The 20,367-nt window shown below is 46.0% G+C and overlaps 1 protein-coding gene across 1 annotated transcript in view; it reads right to left on the bottom strand.

The window, feature by feature from the left end:
- Positions 1-4,046: 4,046 nt before the first annotated feature.
- IL13RA2 (interleukin 13 receptor subunit alpha 2) overlaps positions 4,047-20,367 on the bottom strand; it is a 39,899-nt gene continuing 23,578 nt past the window's right edge. The window contains exons 7-11 of the mRNA XM_044682844.1: positions 17,276-17,460; positions 13,343-13,488; positions 11,536-11,680; positions 7,550-7,668; positions 4,047-4,094 (exon numbers count right to left, since the gene is read on the bottom strand). Coding sequence (XP_044538779.1) covers positions 4,047-4,094; positions 7,550-7,668; positions 11,536-11,680; positions 13,343-13,488; positions 17,276-17,460 — 643 coding nt within the window. The remainder of the gene's footprint in view (positions 4,095-7,549; positions 7,669-11,535; positions 11,681-13,342; positions 13,489-17,275; positions 17,461-20,367) is intronic.

Raw genomic sequence — 20,367 nt, 5'->3', positions numbered from 1 at the left:
AGCTGCTCTCCCCTTTCACTCTGGGAGGGGTGAAGGGAACCCACGCCCCGTCCCCAGGGGTCCATCCCAGAGCGAGCGAGCCTTTCCCCTCCATAAGCAAAAAGAGTCGGTTAAATGGCCCATCAGGGCCCTCTGAAATCTACAGGCCTCTAGAAAGCTCTAACCGAGAAATAAGATCAATAAATAAAGCTCACAGTGGCAGCACCAGCGTTCAAAGTTGAGGGGAAAGAGAAACCGCCATTTCTTGTGTTTCTAAAAACTCTTTCTGCTTTGCCAAGGGAGCAGGACCCCTAGGTGGGGGCCCGAGTGACCTTGAAACTCATTCCTTTGGCCCCCGGCTTCTGGAGGAAAACAATTAGAGGGGACCCAGGATGTGCGCGTGCTTCTAGAACTCTCTATACACATGTACAGGCCTCCCTCCCACGGGTGCTCCTTTCCCCAGAGCAGTCCGGCTAGGCCGCTAGTCACCAGAAGGAGGGAAATGGGAATCTGGGGGCAGTTCTGTTCCCCAGGCCGCACGCGAAGGCCAGCACGTGACCACTCAGGACTGCACAAAATCTATGTCTCCTGGCGGACAAGGTCAAACTAGTTGGTCTTTTAATCCCATAAATAGACACAAGCCGACAGACTACACCCAAAGGCTGGGGTTAAAAGCTTAGCGACTCATCCATGGATAGAAGGTGCTGCAAATGCCTCGTTAAAAAAAAAGGAAAGAAAAACTTCAGACTCCTTCTCTGGTATGAAGGGAAGGCCAGAAAATGGGACTTGCTTTTTCCAGACATCCAGACATATATACATATATTTTATTATACATATAAAATCTCATTTGATCCTCACAACAACCCTGTGAGGTAGATGATATTATCCTCATTTTACGGATGAGGAAACTGAAGCAAACAGGGTGAAGTGAGTTGCCCAAGGTCACAAAGCTGGGAAGTATCTGAGGCTAGATTTGAACTCGGGTCTTCCTGACTCCAGGCCTGATACGCCATCCACTGCAGCATCTAGCAGAATGTCGTTGCCCGTCATTTTGAATACCCCCTTTTGCTCCAAATGTGTAAAATGTTCTTTTAAGCCCAGCTGAGATTTCCTGAAGTTGTCCTCAGGGGCTGCTCATGGACTGTGATCAAAGGAAACTGAGGGAAAGCTCTAGTGCCCCACTGATGGATACCTTTAGGGTGTTAAGAGACCTCGCAGAAGCCTCCCGAGGATTCGTTTGTGGGAGAACCAGGCAAGAGTCTCACAGGGACGTCCGGCCTGGAGGCAGTACTAATGAGCTCACCAATCCACTGGAATATTATTAGCCGGTTCTCAGGCTCTTCTCTTTACCTGAAAATTCTCCCTCTTCTTTCCAACCAATTTATATTCAAAGAGAAAGCTGGCATTGAAGGCGAGGAGACTGAGGCCCAGAGAGAGAAAGGGATGTGCTCGATGTCGCGGCCTGGAAGTACCTGAGCTCCGGCTTGGTCCCAGTTCCTCTGACTCCAGAGCCAGGATTATGTCCACTGTTCCCTCTAGCAACACCTCTCAGGATTGGGAAGGGGCCTCTAAACCATCTAGGCCAACCTGGACCTCATGAAGAAGCTCTCCTCCAAAACACTCACTGAATAGTCATCTAGCCATGGCTCTGAGCCTGCTGAGGGTCCAACTGTCTTCTAGAACAGTCTCGCTTTAGGCTTTTACTATGAATAAACCTAAATGGGCCTTCTTGTAACGTCACCCCATTGCTCCAGATCCTGCTCCTAAGGCCCAGCAGAATGTCTCATAATCCCTCTTTCAAACAGCCTTTTGAACCCTTGAAAGTAGCTCTCACTTTCCCCTCTAACTCTTCTCCTCCCTAGGTTCCTGATACCTGCAGTGAGAATGGAGAGAAGGCAGGCCTTAGAGTCAGAGCTCTTGGCTTCCCTCCTTGCCAGCCTTCCTTGAAGTCTCAGCTAGAGACCCATCATCCAGCAGAAGCCTTTCCCGGCCCCTCTTCCTTCCCTCGGTTGACTATCTCCACTGTCTAGATTCTGTTGGCACTCAAGTGCTTATATGTCATCTACCCATTGGACAGTGAGCTCCTCGATAGCAAGGACTGCTTCGGACCTTTGGTCCCCTTCTCTTAGCACGGGGCAAGTTCCATGGAAAGGACTTAATCATTGCCAAATTCCATTCCTGGGCTCAAAACCTACCTGCACGAGCCTGAGCGATTCCCTCAATCTCTCAGAGCTCAAGGCCACCCTCTAAGTCAGTGATTCCCAAAGTGCGCGCCGCTGCCCCCTGGTGGGTGCTGCAGCGATCTAGGGAGGCGGTGATGGCCACAGGCGCATAGATCTTTCCTATTCATTGCTATTAAAATTTTTTTTAAAAATTCATTTCCAGGGGGCTAAGGAAGATTTTTTTCTGGAAAGGGGGCGGCAGGCCACAAACGTTTGGGAACCGCTGGGCTAAGTCCATAACGTCCGACAAGACGCTGACCTGAAAGGGATGGAATCACAGATCTGGATCAAACCAGACCAGAGCTACAGCTTGGCCCTCAGAGATAGTGTGAGGATCAAATGAGATCATATCTATAAACCTCAGAGGGCTATAAAAATAACTGTCCATTCTCGTTATTCTTGCCTTGAGTTTTTGTCGAGCATCTACGCCCTCTCACTAGCTAGATTGTCATCATGAAAGCTCGGGGCCGGATCTCCTTCTCCCTGCCCTCTGGACTGATGGCACCTGGTAGAGATGGCCAAGGGATCTCGGGGCACGCCGACACACTGCTGGATGTTGTTCCGCCTTGGGAGAAGGCACAGTGCCGTGGCGTATCACTTGGTTTATGACTGCCTCCCATAGATTCTTTCTACCTGTCAACCATTCTGTCCACAATCCTACCCCAGCCATACGGATTTGACCAACTTCCAAGGCATCTCCCAGCCCCAGCACAAGCCCCTGAGTTGGCAGCTGCCATTCTTAATTCATGAGGCTGACAAGGAAATAGCCACATGTGGATGACCGAATCCTCTTCAGGCTGGGATCGCTCCGTCAGCCAGACGGCCTTTTCTGATAACTGCACGCTAATTTCACAGTCTAGTTCCTTTGGACTCCGGGTCTCTTTACTGCCCAATCGGAAAATGGAGGCGAGCTGCCAGGAAGCGCAGGAAAGTCCCCAGCTTTCTCTTCAGAGCATGTGGATTCTTCTAAGTTCTCAAAGTTGACCTCTGGGCCATCTCGTGCCTTCCAGCACCAAGCACTGCGCTTCCTCCCTCCCCACCTCACACTCACACACTCACCCCCTCATCCTCATCCTCGTCCTGCCACCCGAGGCACTAGGATCTGAAGAATGGGCGCGTACATCTTAAATATTTCCTTGTCACTCCATCACGCCTGCAGCTAGCTTTTCATCCAAATAATGTGATTCACAGTCCAGGAACTTACCTAAAGGGCAAGTTTTGACAAACTTGAAACTCATCAGGCTTTGGCAAAGTCTATGCGGCTCAGCTTTGGACAAGTTATGAAATCGCATACTTTTGCGAACAGATCACTGAAAAAGAAGCCAGACCTATCCCTGGGCTTTCCATTGTGCAACATTAAAGATTCATGAGAAGCAGCCTTATTAGTAGGAACTAGAAAAGCTTACAACATAAGGTCGTTCTTTTTCTACAAGCAACCCCTGCCCCCTCCCCCAAATATTTATATGTAGGCATGTATACACACGGGTGAGTGTGTATGTTGATGTGTGTGACCTAAAGTCATTTGAAATATGCTGCTCTCAGAGGTGAGCCCACGGGAAGCGAGATGCCAGAAGACTTCCTCGGGGGGGTCAACAAAAAAGGTTTAACCCCTCTTCCTGCTATGAAAGTAAAGGGGTTCCAATCTGGCCTCAGACACTTCCCAGCTGGGTGACCCTGGGCAAGTCACTTGACCCCCACGGCCTAACCATACCACTCTTCTGCCTTAGAACCAATGCACAGTATTGACTCCAAGATGGAAGGTGAGGGTTCAAAAAAAAAAAAAAAAGAAAGAAGGAAAGGAAAGGGGCAGCCAGCTGGATGGGTGGCCGGAAGGAGGGTGGCTTATCAGCAGATTGCCTCTTGGTAGAAATGGACTTCCTTTTTGCCAAGAACCTGAAATTGTAAAGAGCTTCCGTTATCAATGGAGACACAGAATAACAGGAACATGATTTTGCACATCGCCAATGATGACAGGCACCAAAAGTGAAGTCCGGGGCCTAGGTGTATGTGGCTTTACGTATTTGGGGAAGAGGGGAGGTAGGGAGAGGCAATGTCCAATCAGAAAATCAGAAAAGGGGGCAGCTGGGTAGCTTAGTGGATGGAGAGCCAGAACTAGAGATGGGAGGTCCTGGGTTCAAATCCGGTCTCAGACACTTCCCAGCTGGGTGACCCTGGGCAAGTCACTTGGCCCCCATGGCCCACCCTTACCACTCTTCTGCCCTGGAGCCAATACACAGAAGTTAAGGGTTTAAAAAAAAAGAAAGAAAGAAAAAAGAAAATCAGAAAAGGAGATTGGGCTGGAGAGCAAAGTGCTGGCAGACAACCAGCCCCCCAACCCCCCCACCCCCAATCCGCCATGTCACTGGGATCACGGAAAGTAAAAAGATCTGGAGGAGAGCATCCGGCACTCTGGTTGGATCCCTCCTAGGAGAACTAGGGAAGGATAAGAATAAGAATGGCACAGGAAGAGAGGCTGTGGAGGGCTTTCTGGCCTAAAACAAGAAGGAAGGGAACAGTACCTACTGTGCTAAGCACCTTACAAATATGACCTCATCAGATCCTCACAACAGCCCTGGAAGGGAGATGCTTTTTTACAGATGGGGAAACTGAGCAGAGAGAGGTAAGTGACTTGCTCACGGTCACACAGTTAGGAAGTGGTGGAGACCAGACTGGAACTCAGGTTTTCCTGACTCTGGCCTCAATGCTCTAGGCCCAACAGCGCCACCTAGCTGCTTAGCTGAGGAGTGGGTGGATCCTGGAAAGTGCTGCGCCAAGTAGTACGTCACAGAAAACTGATGCTGCTTCTTCCCAGGGCAAAGCTCAAATGTGGCAGAGCGTGGCAGCAGATCTAAGCACTCTCCTGGTACTCTTCTCAGTTCAGTAATGGCCTAGGGGTTCAGTGTTCGAGTCCAAATCTCCTCTCTTTCGTGAAGCCTCCCTGACCACACTAACCAGCTGGAATGGCTCTTCCAGCACTCCTACTAATAGTATAATAGAGTATCATCTTAGATTACTAATAGAATCATGACTATAACACTCAGACGCGTATACTTAGGCTGCCCAATTCTTGAGTATCTCATGCCCTTACATTGGATCAGTTAGTGAGAGGAAAAGGACACAGCTGAATACTCTGCCTCGGTTGGCCACATCTGAAGCCACGTGTTCCACTGTTATTTAACAGAGGTTTTACTAAGTACCTCTCATGTGTAGGGCTCTGGTCTAATTGCTAAAGAGGAAAATGGCTGAAACAAAATAGCCTCTGGGTTCAAGGAACTCACTTGGGAGGAACGAGCACCAAAGACTGGGAGGAGGGGCAGGAAGCAGGAAAAGAGACAGGCCGGAAGTGGCACCTGAGCTGTACACTCTCTAAGGAAGCAGTCCTTAATGCCTTAAGATGGAATTTGAAAGCCATTCCCCAATTGACAAACGGTCAAAGGATCTGAACAAGCAATTTTCAGATGAAGAAATCAAAGCTTCAATAATGATATGAAAAAATGTTCAAAATCCCTCTTGATTAGAGAAATGCAAATTGAAACAAGTCTGAGGTGCCACCTCACACCTAGCAGACTGGCCACTATGGCAGTAAGGGGAAGTGATAAATAAAGTAGAGGGAATGTGGCAAAAATAGGGACACTAATGCATTGTTGGTGGAGCTGTGAACTGATCCAACCATTCTGGAGGGCAATTTGGAACTATACCCAAAGGGCTATACAATTGTGCATACCCTTCGATCTAGTAATACCACTACTGGATCCGTATCCCAAAGAGATAATAAAAAAGGGGAAAGGACCTACTTGTACAAAAATATTTATAGCAGCTCTCTTTGAAGTGGTAAAGAATTAGAAATTGAGTGGATATCCATCAATTGGGGAATGGCTGAACAGATTGTGATACATGTTGGCAATAGAATCTATTGTGCTATAAGAAATGATAAGCAAAATGATTTCAGAAAAAGCTGAAGGGGGCAGCTGGGTGGCTCAGTGGATGGAGAGCCAGGCCTAGAGATGGGAGGTCCTAGGTTCAAATCTGGCCTCAGACACTTCCCAGCTGTGTGACCTTGGGCAAGTCACTTAACCCCCATCGCCTAGCCCTTACCAGTCTTCTGCCTTGGAGCCAATACATAGTATTGACTCCAAGATGGAAGGTGATGGGTTAAAAAAAGAAAGAAAAAGCTGGAAAGCTCTGCAGGAACTGATACAGAGCAAAATAAGCAGAACTGGAAGTACACAATAACAGCAATATTAGACAATGATCATCTGTGAAAACTTGGCTCCTCTCAGCAATGCAATGATCTGGGACGATCCTGAAAGACTTACGATGGGGAATGCCATCCACCTCCAGAGAAAGAACTGTTGGAGTCGTCTTTCACATCACTGGATTTCTGGTTTAATTTGGGGGGTTTGGTTTTGCATGAATTTGCTCTTTCAACAATGACCAATATGGAAGTGTGTTTTGGATGACAAGAAAAATAATTGTTTTAAAAAGATGGAATTGGATACAGAGGATCCATTGAAAATTCACCAGGATTTGGTGAAGGCCCAGTGGTCATTTGGCCAATAGAAGAGAAGACTGGGGGTTCTGGTAGGGAGGAGATAGTTGTCCTCAAGTATCTGAAGAGCTGGCATAGAAAAGGGAGATGAAATTTGTTCTGCTTGACCCCAGGAAGCAGAAGTAAGGAATGGCGAGAAAAGTTGGAGAAGTAGCAGCTTTTAGCTCAATGCAAGGACACACTTGGTAAGAGAGCTGTTCAAAAGTGGGATGGGCAGCTCCATGCAGACATAGCTTCTCCCTCACTGGAGATCTCCTAACAAATGTCGGTGACCTCTATTCCCAATGTCGAAAAGGGGTTTCCTATTTGGGTGTGGGTTGGACTAGGAGTCCTAGCAAGTCTCATTCAACTTTTCTATCCTGTGAGCTCTCTTGTCTGTCTAAGTCTTGCCTCTCCAAGGAGACTGAGCTCTTCTAGGGCAGGACCTGCCTTTTTTGTCTTCATATTCCTTATAAGATCTTGCACATAGTAGGTACTCTGCAAACTGACTCATCCATCACACTGTCACGGTGTTCCAGGGTATGTTAACTTTGACCATCCTCGCCCTCCCGTTACCTTCCCATCACCTTGAAGCTCAGACTCTGCCTGGAAGCTAAGGATGAAGAGTTTCTCATGAGCTTCGGATAAACTTTTTATTCTTGTTTTAGGGATGAGTTTGGAAATGACCACCCTGTAAATGACACCCTTCACAATGCATTCCCAGACTTATAGCCATCACAGCCCTCCCCCCTTGCATGTGGATGAGAACATCAGCCATTATTTGTTCAGACTCCATCTAAAGGGCACCTCCATAACTTACCTGCTTCAAACAGGCTCTCTGTTTTTGTATAAACAGCAAAGCTAGCAGAATGGCCTTTAGCATGATTAAAGTGACCGGGATAATGACAAAGAGAAGCCAGCTGTCATCTTCTCGATGCTCTAGGAATGAAAATGACAAACTGGGATTAGAGGTTGGCCTTGGTTTTAAGAAATTCCCTAATAATAAAGTGGGCCAGGGGCACCCCCACTCTCCTGGAGCTAAGCTGGGAGCTTGGTTCCATCTGCCAATCATCTGACATATTTGCTAGGATAGAGCTGAAATCACTGGAGCAGAAAATGGACAGCGGGATCTGTTCGGACAGACACCTACATGGTGTTCTGTCATTCCTTTTGGCCGAGGACTTGCTACATGGACCACACGGTTTACTGAACTGACACGGCATCACCTGTTCATTTCGCTTCATTTGGAGAAAAAAAATCACCCCAAATACAATTCTCCCAACAGCCTTTGCCTCCTCTCGCTATTGATTCTCTGGCTTTGTTCCTGTTTTAAGAAACTGAACTTGTGACTTTCGGTAATCATCTCAAAGTGATGAAATGCGAGCCCCATTGGCATCGGACAAATAGGTTCGGTGTCTCTCTTACACTATAAATAAGAGAAAGCAAGTCACATGCTTGAATTAGCTCCGAATTCTGTTGTGAACTACATGGTAGGCTGTCCAAGAGAATATCATTTCAAGATCATCATGGCTTAGGGATTATAGGGAAATCTGTTTTGAATGGTAGGGACGGTAATAGGAATGGAACTGTCCCTCAGTAAAATGTTAAACAGACCAAGTTCATCATTATCACTCTCCATTTCCAAATCTATGCTCACCCCTTGAAAGATTCCCCCTAGGTCCAATGAGCCAAGGTAGCATTCTCCTTATTCCAACTTCCCCCTTTCTTGCTCCCCACCAAAAACAACTTGTCTAAAGTGTGCCACAGTCTTTCTCTCTGCTAGGGAATAAATAAACCAAGGCAGGATGTCAAAGTGACTATAATGCTGCCTTGACATTAGGAGGGTCTCAGTTGGAATGCCACTTCTCCTCCTCCTGCCTCAGTTTCCTCATCTATAAAATAGGGACAATAATAGCCATAGCACCTCTGTCCCAGAATAGCTGAGAGCATCATACACCTTGATGTACTAAGTATCAACCACTATTTATTTCTGCTACTGTTGCTGCTGCCGCTGCTGCAACTGCTATTGCAGCTACTACTCTTACTACTCCTACTACTAGTGATGGTGGCTCCTAATGATTTACAGGGCCCCTTATCCCACAAGGATGTACATTGTAAAGCTGCCCTCAAAGGCAAAAGAGTAGGGATTGTAGATTCTTTGGGAAATGGAATTTTCTAGCCTAAATCCCCATGTCAGGGGTGGGTTGGCAACCTTTTTGTCCATGAGAGCCCTAAACACCACATTTTTAAAAATGTAATTTCGTGAAAGCCGTATAGTGCTCACAGTGCCGCTCCTGTAACAGTGCCTGAAAAAAAATGGACTTTGTGGCTCCTGCAGAAAGAGTCGTATCTGGCCCTCGAAAGAGCCAGATATGGCTCAAGAGCCATACGTTGCCGACCCCTGCCCTATGTGTAATCAACCCTTAACCAGCAGTACTATTTAATTTTTACAAGACAAAAAAAATTATTCTCTTTTCCTAGTTCTCATGAAAGTTCGTATAAGAATTGTGCTAAAAACTGGAAGCAAAGTAAATTCCCATCAATTTTGGGATGGTTAAATGAATTGTGGTATGTGCATATGATGGAATATGGCTATCCTACAACAAAGGATGAATATGATGAGGAATAGAGATGAATAAGAAGACTTACATAAACAGATGCAGAATGAAGTGAGCAGAACCAGTGACCTCAAACATGAAAATGAAGAGAAAATCAACCAGAACTGAACATTGTGTCATTATGAAGACCAAGATGGTCCTCCAAAAAGAAAAGAAAAAAAAATATGACTCATGAAACAAGGAAGTTACACAAATTATCACTTCTTTGTATGAGTGGAGAACACTGGGCATGAAACCCTGCATTCCCTATCAGATTGGGTTGATGTATTGGTTAGTTCTGATGATCTGTACTCTTTTTTTTTGCTTTTTATTCTTGGTTAAAAGGAAAAGGTTGCTAAGTAGAGGTGGCATGTGTTCAAAATTAAAGGTGATGTGAAAATGAATGAGATTAATGAAAGTTTTATATAGAATCATGGCATAGCATTAAAGACTAAAAGAAGGAATCTCAGTGGAGAAACCACTCCTCCCTTTGTTGTTGTTCCCAAGCTCCCTAATGTGATCGAGAGAGAATTGGACTATCATTCTAGCCTCCAACAGCTTTGGTCATGCTGTAACTACAAATTAACCAATAAAAATGGTAATGGAATGACATAATTCTAACCAAAGTCAAGAGTATCTAGACCCAGACGAATGATGCACATCAGACCAAGTAAGCCCAAGAGATTTCTCTTAAAGAACCAGTTCTATGTAGCTTCCTTGTTTTGTGAGTTGTTTAATTCGGGGAAAACCACTTACCAGAGCAACAGAAAAAAAATCGAGTGTAGTACATCAAGGTCCATTACAGTTCAAAGAGTAGCAAAGTGATGAACCAATCACTTCATTATAATGGAATTTTGCCATCCTGGAAACTACATGGCCTAGTAGATGGCCATGCCCTACATTTGCTTTTGATTTTTAACTGTTTCTAATTAGCCACAGAATTTCCTTCCAGTCTATGGATGCTTTTGAGTCATTCTGAGCTAGTGGTTATCTCTAGCCGGATTTCTCTGGGTTCTGGCTAAATTCTGAATGAAATGTGCTCATACGGTCCCACGTCTCCCTTCTTCCCCTCCCCACCAAAAAGCACATCATTGGAATTTCCATAGAAAAGGAAAAATATTCCTCTCTTCGGTTCTGAGAGTTTCAACACTTATCCGCAAAGGATGCAAGATGCGAGATTTTGTTTCTGGAAACAAGAATCGTCAGGGATAAGCTGGCAGCCACGGGCATAGCACTTGAAAGGATTTCTCTTCAATTCAGTCACGAGCTTTGGCATCTAGGTTCATCCCGGCAAAGCCGATGAAGCACTTTTCTTCGTTGTCAAGTCTTCACTTGACCCCCGAAGACAGTATTTAAGAAAATACTGTGCGCTTGTTCCCTCCCCAGCTCGCACCTCAACGCTCGCATCCAACGCTGACCAGAGCAACTGTGTCAGAGCCACCCCCAAACCTGGCTCTCACTGCCTTCATTCATTTCCAGGAGTCTAGCTGTCACTTAGCTGTCCGGACATGGGGCCAAATTCAGCTCTCTCAAGGCCTTTGCTAGCTTCACGTATCATGGCTCTTTTCACTGGGAAGTCTGGTGGGACACCCGTGTACACACTAACAAGTTGAGCAATTGGAACATGTGACTTGCTTTCTTCAGAGGCCTTCAATTCTGGCAAAGTCAGGGTAAGTTCCACAGGGCTAATCATAGCCCTTCTGGGAGTTAGCAACTTACCGAGACCCAAAATCCCTACCACCCTGTGTCTGATCTGGCCTGGCCTGGGGCTGTGCTCCAAGCATTTGATGCTGGGCTATGATCTCCCAAAATGCCAGCCTTCAAGACCAAGGTCAGCTCCTGTTCCAAAACAGGGAGCAGATAAGAATCATGGGAAAACAGCAAGAAAGTAGCAACACGTATATGATCAACTTGGGAGATTCCTGTATGTTATAGCAACCTGAAAATGTACTCGTAGCTGGGATGAACCAGGAATGAACTAGGGGTCAAATAAGGGCTTCTAGTTGCCCATACTAGTATGACCAGGACTTAGACACAGAGCTAGGCACATGATGGGTCCCCAGGAAACAGCTGCTCAGTTGATGAATGAATTTGCCAATAGTACTTGGACAATTAGCCTAAAGGTTCCATAATGCAGCAAAAAACCAAAAAGCAAATGGCCTCGTGTGTCTCCCCATTGGGTTTGTCATCATTCTCTCTGATCTCCTACCTTCCAAGCACTGTTGGGAGCTCCATTCACTCCAAAAGCCTTCGCTGGCACAGTAGATATTCACTTTGTCTCTGACCCAGACGCAGAATCTTCGGCTGCCGTTGGACTTTGGAAGGGTGATCATTTCTCTCTCCGTGGATCTGGACTGAAAGACAAAGAGAACGCAGGCTACAGTGCTTCGTTCTCATGGCCAGAAACACTTGGCCTGACATTGTGACTTGGCTTGGACTAATCTTCCACTGACAGGCCACTGGCTAGATCTGACCAATTTCACTGAGAACCACAAAATAAACACTTCTGATATGCCTGAGGAAGAATATTAGGGTAGAACCACGTCAGAGTGTTGAGGAAGGGAAAAAAAGAAGACGGTCATCGTGTGGCTAATACAGTCCCTGACACGGGGAGAATTACTTATGGAAATGGGCTAAATTTCAAAGAACCAAATGGCACCTCCAGGGTCAAGTATCTGCAACTTCAAGCAGCTGGCAATCTGACTTCAATGGGCACAGACGAGATCTGCCTTTGGACCTGTTCACGGTACTCAGGATCATCCCTGCTGAAGGATGAAACCATTTATGGTGTTCTGTGCTTACGATGAAATCTCAGTCTGTAGGTTCCTCTGCAAAGGGGGCGCCACTTGTGCACCGCTCGTGGGTCTGTGGCCTTCCCTTGTATTTTGAGGAGTCGGAAATCAATCTCAATCCAAATAAAACTTTTTTCGAACACAATGTGGATGCTGCCAAGAAGCAGGAGGAGGAAGAGCAGTGGGGCAGGAGGCAGGAGCCTAGCCCGGCTCTGACATGAACTCACCATAGGATCTTAGACAAGTGCCTCCTCCTCTTTGAGTCTGTTTCCCCGTCTACACAATGATGGGATTAGATTAGATCAGGGGTTCCCAAGTACTCCTCATTCTGATCTTAGGTTGGGTACCATTGTGGCTTGAAGTAGGAATTCAAATTGATAGAACCGGTTTGGGAAGAAAAAAGGGATTTGTGTATAACTATTACTTAGATGTGTATACATAAAGGATCGTGGGTCTAAAGGTGAAAGGCACCTCAGAGACCATCTGGTCCAACCCATTCACCTTACAGATGAGGAAACTGAGGCATGGAAAGACTAAGTGACTTTCCTAAGATCACCCATATAATAAATGTCAAAGGCAAGATTTGACTCCTTCTCCTTTGACTCCAGAAACAGAACTTCTTCCACTGTACCCACGAGAATGCACCAGCTTGTGCAGCTTTACTGCGTTAGTGTCTGGAGTAAAAGGTTGTCACTGTAGTTGGTCTCTACTCCCAATAATATTCCTTCTTCAACCCTTTCCCCTCAACTCCCAAAGCTCTCTTTGGCCAGCGTGTTGGAGAACATTGGTTAAGTACCTCCGATGTGCCGGGCACAGTGATATACACTAAGACAACAAAGACAGTTCCTTCCCCGGGAGGAATCCACAATCTAATATGGGAGACAGCCATGTGCCAGCAAGCTATGGGCAGAGCAAACTAGAGATAATCAAGGAAGAGAAGCAGCAGGCTCTTATTCCTCTAAATCAGAACAGTTAATATGAAAGTAAAATACAGACTATGAGAGACGGCAAGGCCGTAGTGGGCTGAGAGGCCCCCCTCAGAGCCACGAAGACTAGGCGGGATGGCATCTCAAAGAACCTCTCAGTGGTCCGGCAACTCTCCTTGTCTACAAACTGCAGTCATTTCCAGCCAGCATTAGCAGATGGGAGCGTCCCCAAGGACGTCCCTTACACCAATGAAAACATAGGTTTGGGTCAGACACAACCAAACAAATGCATTGATACCGTCCAGGAAGCATCATCTTCTTGGAACTGAACTTCATATGCCAGGCACTGAGGGGGGATGGGTCCTTCAGGGGGCTTCCATTCCAAGTGAAGCTCTTCCGGTTTCCTCTGAGTCAGGTTTAGCTGTTCAGGGGGATGAGGTTTCACTAAAAAGCAAAGGAGAAGACATGAGCCCCCAGGCCACTTCCAGTCAAAAGCAGCCATGCCAGCATTGACAGTAGGGCGCTGTGTCAGGTGGCCCACTCTTCTGACCCCGATTGTCATGAAAGTAAGTAGGCCCATACCTCGCCTTGCCTCTACCAAAGTTACCTTGCTAGTAGGCTGGATGTGAGGACGGCCTGCTACCTTGGCTACTGAGGCCTCCCTTTTTGGTAATCATCCTCATGAAGTCAGGCTAACCACACTCCAAGACGGGCTATTGGCTCTTCAAAGAATGTGATAGTTAATGGGCCCAGGCCTGACTATTTGCCTTGGGACACTTTGGATTATCGGATTACCCATCCTCGGCATTGTCTACCCACTGGGATGTAGTAGGCCAGGCGTGTGGGTATTCTGGTGCTTTACAGTGAGGAAACTTCAGAAGGACTTCTTCCGAAGCACAGACTGATGATAGTCTATGGCTGAGGGCTGACCTACCAAACAGGACCTTTGGGTGGGAAGGACCTTGGGATGTGGGAAGTGGCCTGAAAGTGGGGGAGGAGGTTGTACCCACAAGCAGGATGATTCCTGTCATTGTGTCGAGGGTGCCACCGTCCAGACTTCACAAACAGGACAAGATTTTCAATTGAGCTCATGCTCAGAGGAGAACCCGACAAAAGAACTTGTTGACTGGAGACTTTGGGTGGTGAAAGGCTAAAGTAATCACTGAATCTGGCCAAAAGGGACCACCCAGGCCAGAGCTAATATCATTAAGGATGGTTTCATTTGGGAAAGATCAGTGTGAAGACCAGAACGAAGTAGCCAACTCTACAGGGTCTGATACTGGCTCAGAACTATCCATGATGGCCTCCAATTTAGACAAGGCTTGGAACTCAGGCGCACCCTATCAAATGACTCTTTTCAGACTTGAGAACTCTACTAAAAACAATGACCAATGATGTCTCCCAAGGACTCACATGGAAACATGCTCCCCACTCCCCAAGAGAGAAGTAATGGATTGACCACCAGGTACACAAACTCATACATTTTGGGGCCTGGCCAACGAAGGGATTTGTTTTGCTTGACCACGTATATCTGTTAGAAGGGCTCCGTTTTTTTTTGTTATTTTCCATTGGACGGGTAAGTGAGACGGAAAAGAAAGCCCGATTTCGGTCAAGTGAAAAACTATCTCAATTTAAATTTCCATAAAATAAAAACAGAAAATGAAAGAAAGCCTTTAGAGAAAAGTCTGGAACATGACTATAAAATCCCTGCCCAGATTGCTTCTCGGAGTCCAAATGAGTGAAATTTTATCTGTTGAACTAATGATACTGCTGATTAAATCTTGGGGAGAGGCTTAGGATGGGGTGAGATCAAAATAAGGAGGTAAAAGGCCAATAGAGTATAGATTTCCCCTAAGGCTAAAGTTATCATGGAGTTTGGCCAAAAGGGACCACACAGGCCAGAGCTAACTTAACAAATGAATACCTCGGGGAGAGGGGCAAGGAGCATATCGGGGATGCAATTTCTATGAAAGTAGAACTCCCTCTCCCAAGCTTCAGAGGCTGAGCATCCTTTGTGCACACATGTGTGCACGTACGCACGCACACACACACACACACACACACACACACACACACACACACTAAACAAACGGATATACCATAGAACGGGACACAGAAAGGAAAGAGCAAACAGATTTCCCCTACTTTGGCCGGAAAGACTCTCCATATTTCAGCCATATTTCAATAAATTTGCATTTGTAAAAAATGGGAGAAATAGGTAGCTGTGAGCACACATTCAATTTTTGTCTCACCCGATAAGCCTCTGTTGCTTGACCTAAACAAGCAGCCCATAGTGGGGTGAATATTCAGGGTGTGGGGTCCCTGGTATCTGACTCCTGGGTCAAGAGACCTCTGTGGAAGTCAGTGGTCGCCACCCATTCTAGTGGATGGTTGAAATATTCCTTCTTTTGGGTAATCTACTGATTATAGCTCTGCTGCCCTCCCTTCATTTCTACTTCCTTCCAAGCTCAGCTCAGATGCTGCCTCCTGGGAGGAGCCTTTCCTGAATGCCCCCAACTTCTAGTGCTTTCTCCCTCCTCGATCTATTACCCTGTGTTTACTTATCTAGGTACATGTTGGATTACACACACACACACACACACACACACACACACACACACGTAAGATCCTGGAGGGCAAATATTGTTTTCTGTTTTATTTTGGGGTATCCAGAGCTGCACACGCTGCCTGCCACAGAGTAGATGCTAAATGAATATCAGGGGAACTGGATTAAAGACCACTCAGAGCCAGAACTGGCTCCACTGAGAATATGATTTGGGGGAGATTCTGCTTCAATAAATCGTGTTGTTCTTGGCAGATTTTACACTCAGCACTAAACAATGTCTAGAACAGTCCGAGAGGGCCCGTTTCCACGCCTCTCCAGCAAGAAGAGGAGAGACAAGCACAGAGCCGCTCCCAGGCATATCTCCTTTGACAAGATCGCACTAAAGGATCATAAATCTGTAGAGAAGAGATAGACGGAAACTTAGAGGTCATCTAATCCAATAGCCTCATTTTACAAAGGAAGAAAGTGAGGCCAAGAGGGCTGAAGTGACTTGCTCAAACTATCTGTCCCTTCATGTTGTCAAATATGGGTTTGCTGTTGTGGCTTTGTCGTTTCAGTTGGGTCTGAGTCTTTGTGAAACCATTTGGGGTTTTCCTGGCAAAGGTACTGGAGTGGTTAGTACTTCCTTCTCTAGCTCATTTTACATATGAGTAAACTGAGGCAAACAAGGTGAAGTGACTTGCCCAGGGTCACATAGCTAGTAAGTATCTGAAGCTGAATTTGAATTCAGGTCTTCCTACCTCTAGGCCCAATGTTCAATCCTGCACCACCTAATGGCCCTGGGTAACTAACGTGTGCACATAATGTAGTTTCACATCCCTGGTACATTAGCTAGTAACTAACCCCTATTCCATTCCATATCAATAGTCGCTAAGGTGATACCAATCACCAGGAGAATAACAAAAGTAATCGTTTTCCACAGAAACAGAACGTTAAGGCCTGACACGAAATCAAAACTTGTGTTCGACTTGGGACAGCAGCTCAAAAACACTCACATGGCAAAGGAAACAGGGCCGGCCATCAGATGAACATTATATACTGTAAAGCGAAAGCCCCAGAGGAGGGCATTTGAGAGGGGAGGCAAGGCGGGGAAAGACAGTTGGAGGCTGTCCCCAAAGCAACTGTTCTACCTTACTTTCCTTAAGTTTCTGCTTTGGCTGATTAGCTGGGGTCGATGCTGGGATGAGGAAAAGTTAGAAAAGATTCCCTTGACCTGAGAGAGAGAGAGAAGGAGTAAGCCAAAGGCACGGTGTGCGGCATCAACTATGAGGTGACGTTCCTAGTTCTGCTTGTTTTTTCTTTGTTACGAAGCACGATTTAACAGGTAGGAAGGGAATGGGAAGAAATAAGGGCGTTAAAAATCAATAAGCCGTTTTTAAAGGGAATAATAGAGAAGCTCTCTGGGGGACTTCAAGGCCTAACTTGGAATTAGTAGATTCCAATTCGCTGCTGAGAGTCAGGCAATAAACCCTGAGACCTGAAAGGGTCCACAGTTGTTTTGCTTGCCACTGGTTGGCTGTAGCCAGGCATCCCTCTACCTCGGGTCTCTGTGCGTGGAGCATTTATTTTAGTCTTCATTTTTAAAGCCCTTCCCGAGAGCGCTGAAAGGCATCCCAAGGCCATTGGGAAGAAGTGGGGATAAAATGGCCCGCCCCGAATCTTTACCTAGGTTTTGAAGTTGAAAAGTAAAATAGCTGGCCCTCAGGGGAAGGCCTGACGAAGATCCATTGACACAAATGTTGAAATCTCGATATTCCGCAAGCTCCAGGTTTGGAAACCGGCATCCAACATGTCTTCCGTTCGATTCTACGTAGTCGGCACACTGGAGAGCATGTTCTAGGCCCTCATACCTACAAGGAGAAACATTAAGGAAGGCAGACTGAAACATAATCAAGACGAAGGATTTGGAAAGACGTGAGACTGATCACAGGCCCAGTGAGGTGTACATTTGCTTGACTTCATTGTGCGTATTTACTGCGAAGGTTTTGCTTTCCTTCTTTTCCCTCCGTTTTGGGAGTTAGAGGAGACTCGAATCAGAGGAGGAGGCAAGCGATAATATTGTCAAAAAAGAAGAAAAGAGGGGCAGCTGGGTAGCTCAGTGGATTGAGAGTCAGACCTAGAGACGGGAGGTCCTAGGTTCAAACCCGGCCTCAGACACTTCCCAGCTGGGTGACCCTGGGCAAGTCACTTGACCTCCATTGCCCACCCTTACCACTCTTCCACCTAGGAGCCAATACACAGAAGTTAAGGGTTTAAATAAGAAGAAGAAAAGAAAGAAAAGAGTGCCATTCAAGCAATGTCTTCCAGGGCACAGAAGCAAACCAAAGGATGGTCAGGAGAAAATTCGTGACCAGGAGAGGCTTGAAAATAATACTGAATGAGATTGTGGGGACCGAGGGAGGCCGGGGCCTGAGCAATGACTCTGAATCGGCCAGGAGTCTGTCTGATGAGCTCAGGGGAAGCCCACATGGATATGCCAAGCACCTCTCTGGATGAGAGAGTGACAGGAATGAACACAAATGCAGAAGGAGAAATCTTTTTCACCATTTTAGGGTGGACATAAGGATTTGGGGGCTCCTTTTTTAACCAAGAAACAAAAGACTAGTTTCCTTTGACAGGGTCAGTATAAACATCGCTGTGGCCGTTTTTATATCATAAACAGATATTTTCAAAGAAATGCAAGCTGCATGTGATACAGATCCAGAGCCCCCTTCCAACATTCAACATCTATTCAACCTTGGATACGGAAACACTTATTTTATCGCCTGTTGTCAGGTTCTGGTTTTTATTTTGAAAGGAAACTGGATTTACTGACATATGCCACAAGGCACGTGCTCTTCAATGTGAAAGACAGGGCCTCGCCGATCTTCTGGGGTCAATCCAGTTTTTTCCTTCCTTTCTACACGCTGCTTGCAACCATACACACGAACCTGCATGGGCGGCACACTGAACTAAGAGCCAGATTTGACCTGCTGCATTTAACCCAGTCAAGGCTAAAGATATTCATTCGATAGTTAGAGCAAAGGCTTTCTCTGCCAAGCCAATGGCCCTAGACATTCAGCCAGTTCTACCTCTCCTCAGCTGAAGTAGTCTATCCCACATTCCTCCATCTCTTCCATAAAGACATCTTGAGAAACTTTAAAACCTAGGTATGACGTCCACAGAATTCTTCTGATCCAGCGGTCTAGGATCTCCGTCATAAAAAGAAATGGGGTTAGTCTACTGTGACCTATAGGGTTATATATAGTATATAACCGTAACCTATAGCTAGGTGACACAGTACATAGAGCACTGGGCTTGTAATCAGTAGGACTCATCTTCATGACTTCAAATCAGGCCTCGGACACTTACTAGCTCTGTGACCCTGGGCAAGTCGCTTAACCCTGTTTGTCTCCATTTCCTCACTGTAAAATGTGCTAGAGAAGGAAATGGCAAGACTCAGACAGAACTAAAATGACTCAACAACAAAAGTAGGACCTATTCTTTTTTTTAATCTTTACCTTCTGTCTTAGAATCAATACTAAGTATCACTTACAAGGTAGAAGAGCTAGGCAAATACGGTTAAGAGACTTGCCCAGGGTCACACAGCTAGGAAGTATCTGAGGTCAGATTTAAAACTGGGCCCTCCTGTCTCCAGCCCTGGCTCTGTATCCATTTAGCCACCTCACGGCCCCTTGACTTGTTCTTTTTTTCCCATCATGACTTGTTCTTATTGAAGCCATGCCAGCTTTCCATGATATCTGTTGGCTTTTCTACAAATTCAGTAGCCTTCCCTTTGATGATGTGTCCTTCAAGTTCTTCGTCAATTGAAGTCAATCTCATGACCCTGCTGTTTGTAGAATCTATTCTCTTCCTTTTCCCACAGACCAGGAAACTCATCCTTCTCCTGACCTCTGCTGCTTCTCCTTTTAGCTACGTGGTTAGGGAGAGGCACTAGATCTGTGATTTCATTGCTATAAGGAACCCACTAGATCACGAAACTCCACCTACTCATGCAGAGGGCTACCTTCTCTATAACTTAAAGTCTTAAAAAGTTGCCTGGGACAAAGAAAGGTGATCTGCCTAGGGTTCCACAATCAGTATGTGGGCTCTAAGGCAAGCTCTCTATCCACTAACTATGGCTTGGTGATCATATCAGTCCTGAAGGATGTAATTTATATGGGCCTGGTAACCTGAACTCATCCAGAACAGCTAGATTCTTCTTTTCTACTGCCTTCCTACTTAACTTGAACATCAATTCCCCACTGGCCAGGTTTGTTCTGTCCTTTTTGACAGAAATGAAAGTAAAACAAGAATTCAATGTTGAATTGAAAACAATATTTTCAAAAAAAAATCAAGATTTCCGTAACTCCACCTTTTTCTCTGTTGGTCAGAATATTGTTGATCCATCCATACTCATTGGATTCTCCTATCTTCCTATCCCACCATAACTCAAACAAACAGACACAAAGATAAACCCCAAATCCTTCTGGTGGTTCTTTGCTTTCCCCACAGCCTTCAGTTGATTCTAAGCCCTATGCCTAGTACAGCTGACACTTTATGTAGGTCAGCATTGGCAAAGTATTGGCACACGCATGCTGGGCTGGCACAGGGGAGATGCTCCATTCCCCCTCTTCCCAGCACCCAAGGGCATTTTTGCATACCCCACCCCTCTGTCCAGACACCCAAAGCTAGCACTTCTTCTTGTCACTCTCTGGGTTAATGCGGGGGCTCACAGGCAGCTTGAAGCTGCAGTTTGGGCATGCAAACTTGAAAAC

The sequence above is a fragment of the Gracilinanus agilis genome, chromosome X (assembly GCF_016433145.1).
Source record: "Gracilinanus agilis isolate LMUSP501 chromosome X, AgileGrace, whole genome shotgun sequence".
Classification (NCBI taxonomy): Eukaryota; Metazoa; Chordata; class Mammalia; order Didelphimorphia; family Didelphidae; genus Gracilinanus; species Gracilinanus agilis.
Note: the sequence above shows the minus strand (reverse complement) of the source record. Positions and strands in the feature narration are given on the sequence as shown.